The following is a 13,032-nucleotide window of genomic DNA, read 5'->3' on the forward strand; positions in this document are numbered from 1 at the left end:
GCCACAACCGACAATTTTTTAAATATACTACACTTCACAGTATACAATCCTTAGTATACACTTAGTATACATGTTTTCAAACTTGGGCATACTGCCTTACACTAAGGCCCCATATTAGCCTGTTGGTGCCATATTATCTCTGTACAGCTGCCCGAGTGCATGAGGCTGACCAAAAGCCAGTGTACATGTTAAGCACATAATTGGATTAAACTGCTTAGAGTTTTCATATTACCGTATGTGAATTTTGTGGAGACTTCTTTATTCTCGCCTGGAGATCAGTGGTTGATGTTATATAACACACCGGTCATTCTTCAAGTATCCTCAATTGATGGGAGACCGGTTTGCACAAGCCCCTTTCTACTTTACTACTTTACTTTACTACTTTGTAATTTGTACAGAAAGATAATATTGGCTCCTAAAGATGCACTAGGTCTTTATTTTCAGAGAATGTCTGTCTTATTTTTCCATAATAAATATTGACATTTTATTGTTGAACAAAAGCAACATATATTCAAAGACGGTCATAATTTCACGTTGGATTTCTTGTGTCTCCATTCCTCTTAGAATCATCGGCCCCCATCTCTCATCCATAGCAATAGCACTTTCCTTACATGAGCCCTTCTTATCCGGGTAACCTACTCATAGCACATTTATAACGCAACTGTCACAACCTCTAACAATATCTAAAAGATCTGCTAATACTACTGTATTACTTGGGGGGAACTATAATAATGACTGCCACCAGGTCATATTTTCAGGGGTAATACATGGCTTGACAAAGGCTTAAATACTATATGTAGCTATTTGCTAATAAACTTGTGTGCCAGAACATTTTAATATTGGATCTGTCAAGCGTTGAGTTGCTTGTCCACACTTCGGGCTGGCCCGCTGTATAGTACAGGGGGGGGGGGGCTGGCCCGCTGTATAGTACAGGGGGGGGGGGGCTGGCCCGCTGTATAGTACAGGGGGGGGGGGCTGGCCCGCTGTATAGTACAGGGGGGGGGGGCTGGCCCGCTGTATAGTACAGGGGGGGGGCTGGCCCGCTGTATAGTACAGGGGGGGGGGCTGGCCCGCTGTATAGTACAGGGGGGTGGGCTGGCCCGCTGTATAGTACAGGGGGGGGGGGCTGGCCCGCTGTATAGTACAGGGGGGGGGGGCTGGCCCGCTGTATAGTACAGGGGGGGGGGCTGGCCCGCTGTATAGTACAGGGGGGGGGGCTGGCCCGCTGTATAGTACAGGGGGGGGGCTGGCCCGCTGTATAGTACAGGGGGGAACTGGCCCGCTGTATAGTACAGGGGGGGGGGCTGGCCCGCTGTATAGTACAGGGGGGGGGGGCTGGCCCGCTGTATAGTACAGGGGGGGGGGGCTGGCCCGCTGTATAGTACAGGGGGGAACTGGCCCGCTGTATAGTACAGGGGGGGAACTGGCCCGCTGTATAGTACGTGGGGGGGGGAGGCTGGCCCGCTGTATAGTACAGGGGGGGAGGCTGGCCCGCTGTATAGTACAGGGGGGGAGGCTGGCCCGCTGTATAGTACAGGGGGGGGGGCTGGCCCGCTGTATAGTACAGGGGGGGGGCTGGCCCGCTGTATAGTACAGGGGGGGGGGCTGGCCCGCTGTATAGTACAGGGGGGGGGCTGGCCCGCTGTATAGTACAGGGGGGGGGGCTGGCCCGCTGTATAGTACAGGGGGGGGGCTGGCCCGCTGTATAGTACAGGTGGTGGGGGGCTGGCCCGCTGTATAGTACAGGGGGGGGCTGACCCGTTGTATACTGGGAGACCGTGACCATTGCATTTCCCACCCTCGGCTTATACTTGAGTCAATAGGTTTTCCCAGTTTTTGGTGGAAAGATTAGGGGTCTCTGCTTATACTTGAGTATATACAGTACTTTATCAATTTCTCACAGATTTCTAGATCTCTGATTGCTGTCCTCCTATAGATAGCTTCGATGTTTACTACTTGTGGTCAGAAATCGGTCCATGGTCACACAGGTGCACAGCTCGTTATTACACACAGCTGATTACTCTGTGATATAACGAGCTGTGCACCTGTGTGACCATGGTCAGATTTCTGGAAGTCCACTGGAAGTAAACAGAAGCTTTCTATAGAAGGACAGCAAGCAGAGATCTAGAAAACTGTGAGGAATTGATACAGAAAGTACTGTATATTAGAAAATTGTATAACTTTTTAGCATAAAAAGAATTACATACATTTGCAATACAATGAGAATACCCCCTTTAATACTCCATATACTACTGCCGCACAGATAGATGGAGAGATCCTTTGCACTTCAGCAGAATGAGTGTGATCAGACAAACCACCAGTCTCTGGAAACAACATACAGTTGCTCAATAATATCTCTTTTCAGTTTTAGTTTCTATATCCTTTCCAAGTCAACAAAGTGATCTTCATTTTATTCCTGGAAAGGAGATTTTTCTTTTTGAATCACCTGTTGTATGACTGCTGAGTATAGCTTGAACACAGCCGTGTCTGCTTCTTCTCCTGTACGTTATCATGGCTGCACAATACAGTTGCCCATTGTTGTGGGCCAGCACCAGTGATGGATAGGTTCTCTTATCTCCCCTCATCCATATGCTACAGACACACCACAGTTTGAACTAGAGATGTATTTCAGCTGCTATTTTACTTCCCTGGCTCTTACAAAAGCGGAGGCAGATGGTTCGATCATCATAATTGGGATCCAAGCCTCATGCACCCGCAGTATGATTTACACGTCCAGTCTGGGTTTTGGCTACTGTTGCATCCATCTGTGTGAATAGCCTCCCATGTGAGCTACAGTTTTTGTCCTTGGGCAGCGCTACCAGGAACCAATAAAAGTCTAATGAGCAGCCTGCCTCAGACTGTAAGTGCTTACAGCAAAACACAGCTTTTTGGCCGGCACTGCAGCAAACACTTTAGCCTGGGACTCATCTGTCGGGTATCAGTGTACAAGTAGAACACCATTAAAACAAAACCTAGACTTTTATTGAGTCCAGATGTCAGAATATGCCACGCCAACAGAGCTAGAATTCTGCCCACAGGTGTGTTCCAGCATTGAATCCTAAATGCCAGCAGGGAAATGTTAGAGAGAAAGCAAGAAATTGAGCTAATGGAAATTGATATGCAGCAAGTGTGAATATGGAAATATTCCTGGCTCCTGCTCTTCCTATGACACTAGAACAACCATTCATTCTAATTTACAGACACTGACTATATGAACGTATACTGTGGCTATATACAGGCTTTATAAGGCAGAAACATAGGTCCTTAAAGGGGTATTTTTGATGATTAATATCATTCCCATAAGTACAGCTCATTATCGATGTAGTGACTGCACTTGGGTAACAGCCGCTTGGCTCTCCTTTGGGTAAGCCTTACTGTGGATATTCCTTTTGTGTGTGGCAGCGGCTGCCGTTGAATCACCTGTGGGTTAGCAATAAATTACAACTGCTTTTTCAGACTCTCTCTTGTATGGAGTATTTGCTATAAATAGTGTAGGATTCTAAATGGTAAACTAAATGAATTCTTAGTTTGGAGTCTGATGTTGTATAGTCCATTGCTTTGCCCTAACACTGAGTGAATGAGTCAGTCACACCTTAAAGGAGATTGGACCTACCACATTCAAATTTGCATTGAAGTTAGAACTTGTTAAGACAATGCTGGGAAATCGACTGCCTTTCAAGTCGCTTGTCAAAATTCCTTATCCAGCTCGGTTCAAGGAAGAAATTGGAATATTAGAAAATGCACAATAAGATTCAAAACTCTGAAGCTTAATTAAGAACTCCAAGTGTTATGTCTTTTTTCCTAAATCAAATCAGGCTAAGCTCAGGGCTCCAGGAAGTCTGCATCCTTTCTCCTTGTGGATTCAGAGTACAGACTTCAATGTTTACCCTTTGATGCCATCTGCTAGCGTCAGTCTATTATGACAGGAGTGGCAAGTAATGCCAATTTGACTGTATATATCAGTTAAAACAAATGTTCTAGCGTCTCCCTAGAGATATTTCACAGGGAGCTCTAAATCTACAGACTCCCCTTTCAATATCATTTCAAGCTTTCTGTTGCACTATTTACAGCAATAATGCTGTTCAGGGTTTTTAATAAAAATAAAATGATTTAAACTCCACATACGTTTCTTTTTATTTTCTATGATTTTCCATAGTGTAACAAATACTGCATGATCCAAGAAGGGTGCCAAGCCTCTAAGCTGTAAAATAGATGCCAGCTTGTTGAAATTTCCAAATACAATTTTCAATGTTTTACTCATGTTCTATTTGTTTTCTCTAGAACTTTAGAAGCCAAGGTCATATTTCATGAGGTCAAAACATTATAAAATGGACCGTAAATTGCATTACTTAGGCCTTTTTTATTCTCTCATATTAGGTAGTCTTTATAATCTCTCCCAAGTTATATAACCCCTTGGGAGGGGTTAATGATAACCCCTCTTTCCAGGTGCTATGAGCTATCTGCTGTTTATGCATGAGGTGTTAGTCTACATTCACTTGTTGCTTTTTGCCCAATGTGTTTCAAAACCAAATGCAACCATTTTTATTAGGAAAGCAGGCAAGTCAATACAATGTATACCAGTCATTGTAACTCGCATAAGTAATAAGTTGAAGCAATATATACATTGTTAGCAGTTTGGCATGTATATATCCTGCCCCTTTCCTCTCTCCATTTTCCAATTTTTCTCCTACTTACATGAGAATCGAGGTGCTTTTCGCACCATTGGGTCTTAAGTAAACACAAACAATTTCCATATGCGGTATTAACAAAATGCATGTGTTTTGTAAGTAGCATATATGTTCGGTGATGTGTTTTGTCTAATGCATTTGCAATGTGTTTCAAAAGGGAATGCTAATGCATCGCATGAACATAGCTTCATTGTCGAACTGCAAAGGGACTGTATATAATGAAAACAAATTTGCACCTTTTCTATAGTATCACAATATCTGTTAAAAAATATTGATGAAATAACGGGTGTATCAATATACGTTATATATTAGTGTGTGTGTGTATATAATACAAATATAATATGATGCTTTAACTAAAACAAAAGTGCATGCTTTTGTGCTAGGAGAATTGTATAAGAAGTTGGGTCCCAATTTTGGAGCATTCATGAAGCGGGCTGTTTCAGTCTGTCTTGTTTAAATTTCGGATTTATCACTGAGACACTGATAATTCTGCCACACTATAAAACTGTCTTGTCTGACTGCAGAGTCTAACTTTTAGGCATTTTTGGTAAATCTGCCCCCTTAAGATTAAACTAAAATTGTAAAATTTAAACATTTGCCCCGAGAAATCTCCAGATATTGAGTGTTAGAAAGATTCTTATGAAATCGCATACCACTCGAAGAGGAGCAGCACGCCCCGAAGAGGACCGAAGGACCCGAGGCGGCATCGGAAGCAGAAGAGGACTTAGGGGGGCCGTTGGAAAGGTGAGTACAGTGTGAGTACCAGAGGCTGGTAGGCTATATACTACAGGGGGCTGGCTGTATCACTACAGGGGGCTGGCTGCCTGTATAACTACAGGGGCTTGGAGGCTGTGACCAATGCATTTCCCACCCTCGGCTTATACTCTGTATTCCCAGGTTTTTTTGTATTAAAATTGGGGGTCTTGGCTTATACTCAGGTCGGCTTATACTCGAGTAAATACTATACTTCAGGTTATCTAGTTTAACAAGTCTCTTTCTGATTCTACTACCTGCCATAATCTTAAATGGGTATTCTCATCTGGGCATTGACATTTAATTTCATTCATCTGCCATATACCTACATTTCTTTAATTGGATGTTATTAAAAAAAAATTGTGTGAAGACCATTTGCCATAGATGTAGCCATGTTGTCCCTTAGAAACGAGATTGTTGGGCTTAGATACGACCACTGCTGCTGGAGTTTTTTGCACATGAAATGGCCTGGAGTTACTACATGTCCCACAGCCATCGAGTTGTAATGACTGCTGAATCCAGGTGGTCAGGAAACAACAATAGGGTATGTCTGACCACTGCTGCTAGGGTGTTGGGGTGGTCTATACAAAGACTATCCTGTTTCTAAGGGACAACATGGTGACAGTTTTTCGAAATTTTCTTCACATAGGTGCATATTATTTTAACAAGGAATTGAAGAAATGTGTATATGTATGTGTGTGTGTGTAATTGTATATATATATATATACATACATATATATGTGTATATATAATATATTATATTATATACAGTACTAATGGAATTAAATTGTGTATACCCAGATGGGAATATCCCTTCAAGATTAGCATTAACATCTGATGCAAATCCTTGGGCCCACCAAAGGTCTGTACAGAATATGTGTATGTCCACTATTAAGTATACTCTTATTGAGAGTACATGTCTCATCCTGAATTATTTTTGTGCACCTGACAGTGTGATTATCATTACTCAATGATCATTACAAACATTTATATTGACTAATAAATTATCCTTACAGTATATTTTTGCCACAATCAATGTTTTTTTTTCCTTTTGTTTCAGAAAAACTCTAGTCTGTTTTTTTTGTTTGTATTTTTTTTGCTGTCTATTGTAGCAGTTTGCTTTTTAGGTTGTTCTGTCATTCCCTGACAGTGTGGCTTTTACTGCTTTATTCAGCAATGTAAACGGGCGTGTTAATGTGGCTGCCCAGTGACAGGATCAGTGAGCAGGAATTGGTGAAAGTAATCCAGAATCAGAGCGGAAGCTTACTTAATTGTTCTTATCTGGATAGCCCTGGCTCAGAGCCAGGAATTTGTATAAGCTTTATTGAGCTCCCCGTCTGTCAGTAAAGACAATCCTTTAAGAAAATAATGCCGGTGCAGGGGGCATGGAGAGCATGTAGAAAACGCTGCCTCTACAAATGAGAAAAGCAAAATCACATGGCCTGGCTGATCTGAATGCCATGCCCTGCTTATTACATGAGATAAATGTAAGGGTCCCTGAAGATTAAAACCAGTGTGCGCTCCATGGCTGTTCTTTACATCCATCCACAGCGGCCAAGGTGTTAATTTAAGACTTTGCGGTTAATGGCTGCCGAGATCCATTAAAGAACACAGCAGGGACACTTTGAGGCCCATCTTGACTCTGTAAGCTGCAGGCGCTCAGCAATCTTTCATTGACCCTCTAAATGCTCAAAGAAAACCTTCAATTGTCTTTTGTGGAGCATACTGTTGATAAAGCTTTTCAATTTTTTTATACTTGCCATGAAAGGAGCAGAGACTTTTAATCCTTATAGACAGCCTTCAACATCAAGTGATTTAAGCTCTTTAAAACCTTCATTGTCTTGTCCAAAAAGCCGTTTTAAGGAGCAGTAGCAATTTAGGATGCAGAGAAAGTGCTCTACTACAAAGGTCTCCCGCCTCCCTGGCTTCTCTACTAGAAGGCTGCTATTAGTCAATTGCTGCATTACACACATATTCTTTTAAAATAGGACTCATGTCTGCTGTTGTGTACGAAGGGTTTTTTTTTTAACTATAAAGAACATATCTCAAATCAATAAACACTTATACATATCCCGAAAAGATCCCTCTGTACTCTACTAGCCTTTTTCCCCATAGGCTATCTTGGTGTTATCTGAACCCCAGGTAGGGAACACTCATGCACATCAGTAAGTCCTAGGTTTCCATAACCCTGTTGTCTGTTCTCCACTGGTCTTTGAACCGCTTTTGTTTGATACCAATGACTATATAGAGGGAAAAATCCACAAAATATGTTGTCTATCCCAGACATTCTGCTGAGATGGATGGACCCTTGACAGATTATCTCATATACACCAGGTTTTTCTGCTTTCAACACATCTTTAGGAATGGACTGCTCACTTTCTCAATAATACACGCCACGTTGTCTTCATTATTTTAAAATAATAAAAGTTTTTCAAATTTACTGTTTTTATGGTTCCACACATTTTTATTATGATTATTTAAAAGTACAATACAGCTCAATGGAGCTGGAGGAGAACAGCAGCAAGCTGGTTAAAGCTTTATATAGCAGTATAAATAAAACAAACAGAGCTATTTTTGTTCTACACATCTAATCACCCAAAGAAGTGAGGAAAAGTAAGAAAGTATTGTGCATAGGGAAAGGCGACATGGGGTAGTCAACCCACACCGAGCCAAACAGACATCACAGCCAGAATAGACTTTGTTGGGCAGCTAGGTCTCCATACACCCAGGCTGTCCTTGCATTGATCCAATAACACCCATTGGGCAGACTTACTTTCCCGGTCCTGTCGTGATCCAGCGGCGCGTTCTCAGTCAAGGATTCACTAAGGTAGTGTGCCCGATATCCGCTGAAGTTCGCCGGAGTTCACCATCCGTTGCTGGGTGCTGGTAAGCGCGTGTCAAACGGCACATTTTTCTGTTAAAATTCCGCGGTTTTTCCGAATCCGTCGGTTTTTCCGTAGTGTGCATGCCGGCGCCACAATCCGATCGCGTGCGCCAAAAAAACAGGGCAATTCGGAAAAATTCGGGCCCTTAGTAAATGACCCCCATTATCTCTAGCCTTAATTTCTTTCAGTTACATAGTTTCTTTTTGGTAGGCTGAGAATGTTGTAATGCAACAGATTTGGCAGGCAATATTTTCAAGGAATGGCTATTTCAAATGGATATATTCATGTCATGTGCATTTCATGACATCTGTTATTAAGAATGGAAGTGCCCTTCCATACATGCAACTCATATATGAGTATATGAGATATATATATCATATATCATGCCTGATGCCAACAGGAGGATATACTGTACAATGAATATATGAATATTAAAGAAAACGTTGGCGCAGTGCTGGCAAAGAAAGGTGGTGTGATGGTTTTAGAGGACCTCCTATTTGTGGCAATTTAGAATTCATATTCTAAATGTGAAAAACCAATGAAATGATAAATAATTATATACCCGTGCTGACTGTTAGAGCAAACATATGTGAAAAATAAATATATACATACGGGATGTGTGAGTAGATCAGAACTAACCTGACTTATCACGTTGGATGGTTAAGTGTTCTGGTCCTGCACATGGCAAAGGATGTGTCCTTTGTATAGAATCCCCTCGATATGTTCCATATTTGCAACTGATGTCCAAAAGTAAAGGAACGGTTTGGCGTGGGAGCCCCCGGTGGCTACAACGCACGCTGAGTACGAAGTTGATAGTGATGTCACTATAGAGTACGGATGGAGCAAAGGGACAAGGCAAATATGAATTCAGACCCTTGTCCCTTTGCTCCATCTGTACGCATCGTGTGTTGTAGCCACCGGCTCCCACGCCAAATCTCTCCTTTCCTTTTGGACATCAGCTACAAGTACAGAACATATCGAGGGGATTCTATACAAAGGACACCTACTTTGCCGTGCCCAGGACCAGAACATTTAACCATACAATGTGACGAGTCGGGATATACAATGTGTTTCATTAGTCTATTCAAGTATTGTGAAATCAGAGCAGTAGTTTAGCTACTACCCATAGCTGCTTTCGTAAGAGGAGTTCGATATAATTTGGGCCAGCAAGCAGCTTGTCATAGTTGTGAATAGAGTTTTATCCTGTGATGCAGATAAGTCACTATATCTTGTATGGGGAATCTCAGTGACAGCCACTATAGCTATTCCATTGTAACTCTTGTGTGAATTTCTACCAGCTTTCTTGAAGAATTAAACTGGACTTTGCTTTAGCTATGTAGTGATAAGAGGATAATTTTTAGTATAATAGATGCCTTCAGACTTGCAACTTATCTGTAACACATTGTAACAAGGATTTAAGGTGGCCCAACAAGTGAAATATATATCCCAATGGGACCTGATTTCTAACAGGAAAATCTTAGCCAGAGTGTATATAGATTATAATATGTTGGAGTTACTAGAAACTGGAGTGTGGAAATTAAAGCACATCAGTCATGTACCTCTGGATATAGCCTACAGGAATAAAGGGAATAAAGTATTCCGGATAATCTGTGACCAATGATAGGCTTATTCCATTTTTAGAAATCCACAATGTTTACATGTTAAATAGTACAGACTTTTTTTCATATACTGTACTCAATTGAAAAATTGTTGAAATACATGGGGTAAAGGGAAAAAAAAAGAAGAGGAATCAAATATTGTGGTTTATAAAAAAAAAAAAATAACTAACCATCTAATTGGTAGATGGTTAGTAGGGAAAACATTTGGAACATGGGAAAAAGTATTTTCTATGGGAGCCAGAAGTGGGCAGTATATCCGAGGATATATGGGTGAAAATAGGCAGGGAGGTGCATAACCCCTTATCGATACATTACGTACTAGTACCTCACACGTCAACTGTGGGTGAATGGAGAGGGCTGCATATATATGTGCTGCATATGGCGTTAGCCTGTCCATGGCCTGTGGTGGCTTCAAAAAGATCTTGGTGAAGATCACTACTCCCCGTGACGTCATCTGGGGGCGGCGATCGGGTTTAACCTATTCATTACCAAAATCCCCATATACTGTAGTATGACAGTAAATGGTAGGATTAAGCAGACAATCTATGGTTAAAATGCCCTATGGGTATGAAATATAGTAAAAAAAAAAAAAAATTATAAAAAAACCCCTAAAAATTCTAATCACCTTGAAGTCATATAAATATAACTAAACAGTAAAAATAATTAACAAGTTAGGTATTGCTGCATCCCAAAATTCCGGATCTATCAAAATATAATAAGTTTTTCACAGCGTTTAACCCCGTAATGGAAAATAGCGGCCAAAGTCGATTATTGCACTTTTTCGCCATTTTGAAAAATAAAAAAAAAAATGATAAAAAGTGATCAAAAGGCTGTACAGTCCTAAAAATAGAAGCGTTGAAAAGGTCATCAAAAGTCGCACCACGCATAGCTCTGTGTACTGAAGTATGAAAAGTTAAAAGCACAATAAGATGGCAGAATACATTTTTTAAAACTTTGGAGGTTTTAATTTTTGTAAATGTATGAAAAGATTTTAAAACCTATACAAATTTGGCATCCCGACCCAAAAAATAAAGTAGACTTGTCATTTGGGGCGCACAGTGAAAGCCTTACAATCCAAGACCACAAGAAAATGGCGCAAATGTGTTTTTTTTTCACCAATTTCACTGTGTTTGGAATTTTTTTTTCTCTTCCCAGTACAGGGCATGGAATGTTAAATACTGTCACTATGAAGTGTTATTTCACACAACTCTCTACATGGAAAAAAATTCATAGATTTTTGAAGGTGGGGAGTGAAAAGGAAATGCAAAAACAAAAAAGGGCGAGTTCGTTAAGGGGGTTAAAATGATACATAATCAGGCGCAACGGCTGTCCCAGCAGTTTTTCTTGGGGAGGAGGTGGGTAGAGGAGAGTGGAAGAGATGGAGGGGGCTAGTGATGTTGGTTTTTTTTTAAGGTAGGGAGGTTTAGGTGGGTATATATCAGTAACATTAATTTCATCACAGACACAAGGAAATAAGAAATTATATTGTAACTATGTAAAAATGTTATCGTAAAAATAAATATTAGTATAAATGTAATATGATTTTTTTTTTGTCCTTAATTTCATATCCATAATATTACATATGTAAGAAAAAAGGTTTTCAGGTATCCATAGATTATGTCCTCTGTATCGGATTGGTTGGGTTCTGACATCCATCACCTCATAGATCAGCTGATCTCAGCAACTGATTTCAAATGATTTTCATTGATTGGAATAGTATCTTTGCCACAAAGCCCCTTTAAATCGGCTCACATGAAATTTTCTTTTTGTTCACATAGATATTCAGAAACAGGAAAGTCAGAAACAGCCCCAGAAGAGCATTCAGTTATATGACACACCATATGAGCCTGAGTGTAATGGAGTGGAGTCCGATTCTGAAAGCCTTGTTGGCCTGCGTATGCGAGAAAGCAAGTTGCCTCAGGATGATGACCGACCTGCTGATGAGTACGACCAGCCATGGGAATGGAACAAAGCTCTACCAGCATTAGCAGGTACGTGTCACTTTGTAGTTGAGTATTGTCCTTTCATTTGTCTGGAGTCTATAGCAGAACTATGTCTGGACTTAGTTTTGTGAGTGTTGGTTATAATCTGTTCAATGCGATGTTGTGGCTTTGAAAATAGTTCCAAGGAAATGTTTTAATTTCCCAATCTGCTAAACGTATAAGTGATATTTGATGAAGGCCAGGAGTCATCTTGTGGCTGATTTTCATCAAGCAAGGTTGTGTATGTCACACATTCACCATTTATTACCCAATCATACAAGAATGATATTGTATGTTTAATTAGTCTAACAGACCACCCAGGCTCCAGTCACTGGGGGTCCTCACACTTCAGCTCGTCAGCATCTGTTTCTCTAATCATGTCTGCTCCTGGAGGAAGAAATGACACTTGTCACCCCTTCATCTGCAACATTAGGTGATTTCTGAAACAGATGCCGCCCTCTTCTGGCTACATGCACATCATCAATGGGGCAATGCCTTGCTTCATTATGTAAACCAACACAATATATTTTATACAATTTATTCTAATAATGAAGTTGTTTTTTTTTTTTTTTAAATATGTTGATTAAATTTATTTTATTTTTAAATTTGATAGTTCAACTCTGTACCTTAGGGCTTTTATAGTCCGTGTGCAGGTTTTTTTCCCCACATTCAAAGACACGGCAAAAACTGCCGTAATTGTTTGCAGTTAGACTATTGGTTTTCTTCAAACTAGTATCCTTTCCTTTTAGAAAAAAAATGTTAATGGTTCTTTCAGATGGGCGATATGACATCTGTTTGCTGTCAGTTTTCAGGGTTTTTTTTGCAGATGGAAATCAATGGGTCCGTATTCTGCGTGGCATAGTGCCCGGCTGTACGTACAGGGAAAGATAGAGCATGATTTATCTTTTCCCCATGCACTATTTCATTGATCTGTGTTCTCCCCAGACCGTGGACAGCAATTGATCCTACTGATATTATTGGATTAACTTTTATTTAGCATAAAAAAAAAGTATTGTACTTAAAAAAATGTAGAAGCAAGGAAGGTATTACATAGGCCAATGAAATAGTTTTCTGCAGCATTCTTATATGGGTACCCTTAGTTATT

General features: G+C 40.6%; 1 protein-coding gene across 2 annotated transcripts in view; it reads left to right on the top strand.

Moving 5' to 3' along the window:
- The window catches only part of SHB (SH2 domain containing adaptor protein B), a 106,128-nt gene that overhangs the window by 51,464 nt on the left and 41,632 nt on the right, over window positions 1-13,032 (top strand). For both annotated transcript variants that reach the window (XM_072154519.1, XM_072154510.1), the window contains exon 3: window positions 11,724-11,936. In XM_072154519.1, coding sequence (XP_072010620.1) covers window positions 11,724-11,936 — 213 coding nt within the window. The remainder of the gene's footprint in view (window positions 1-11,723; window positions 11,937-13,032) is intronic.

This window comes from Engystomops pustulosus, chromosome 1 (assembly GCF_040894005.1).
Source record: "Engystomops pustulosus chromosome 1, aEngPut4.maternal, whole genome shotgun sequence".
NCBI lineage: Eukaryota > Metazoa > Chordata > Amphibia > Anura > Leptodactylidae > Engystomops > Engystomops pustulosus.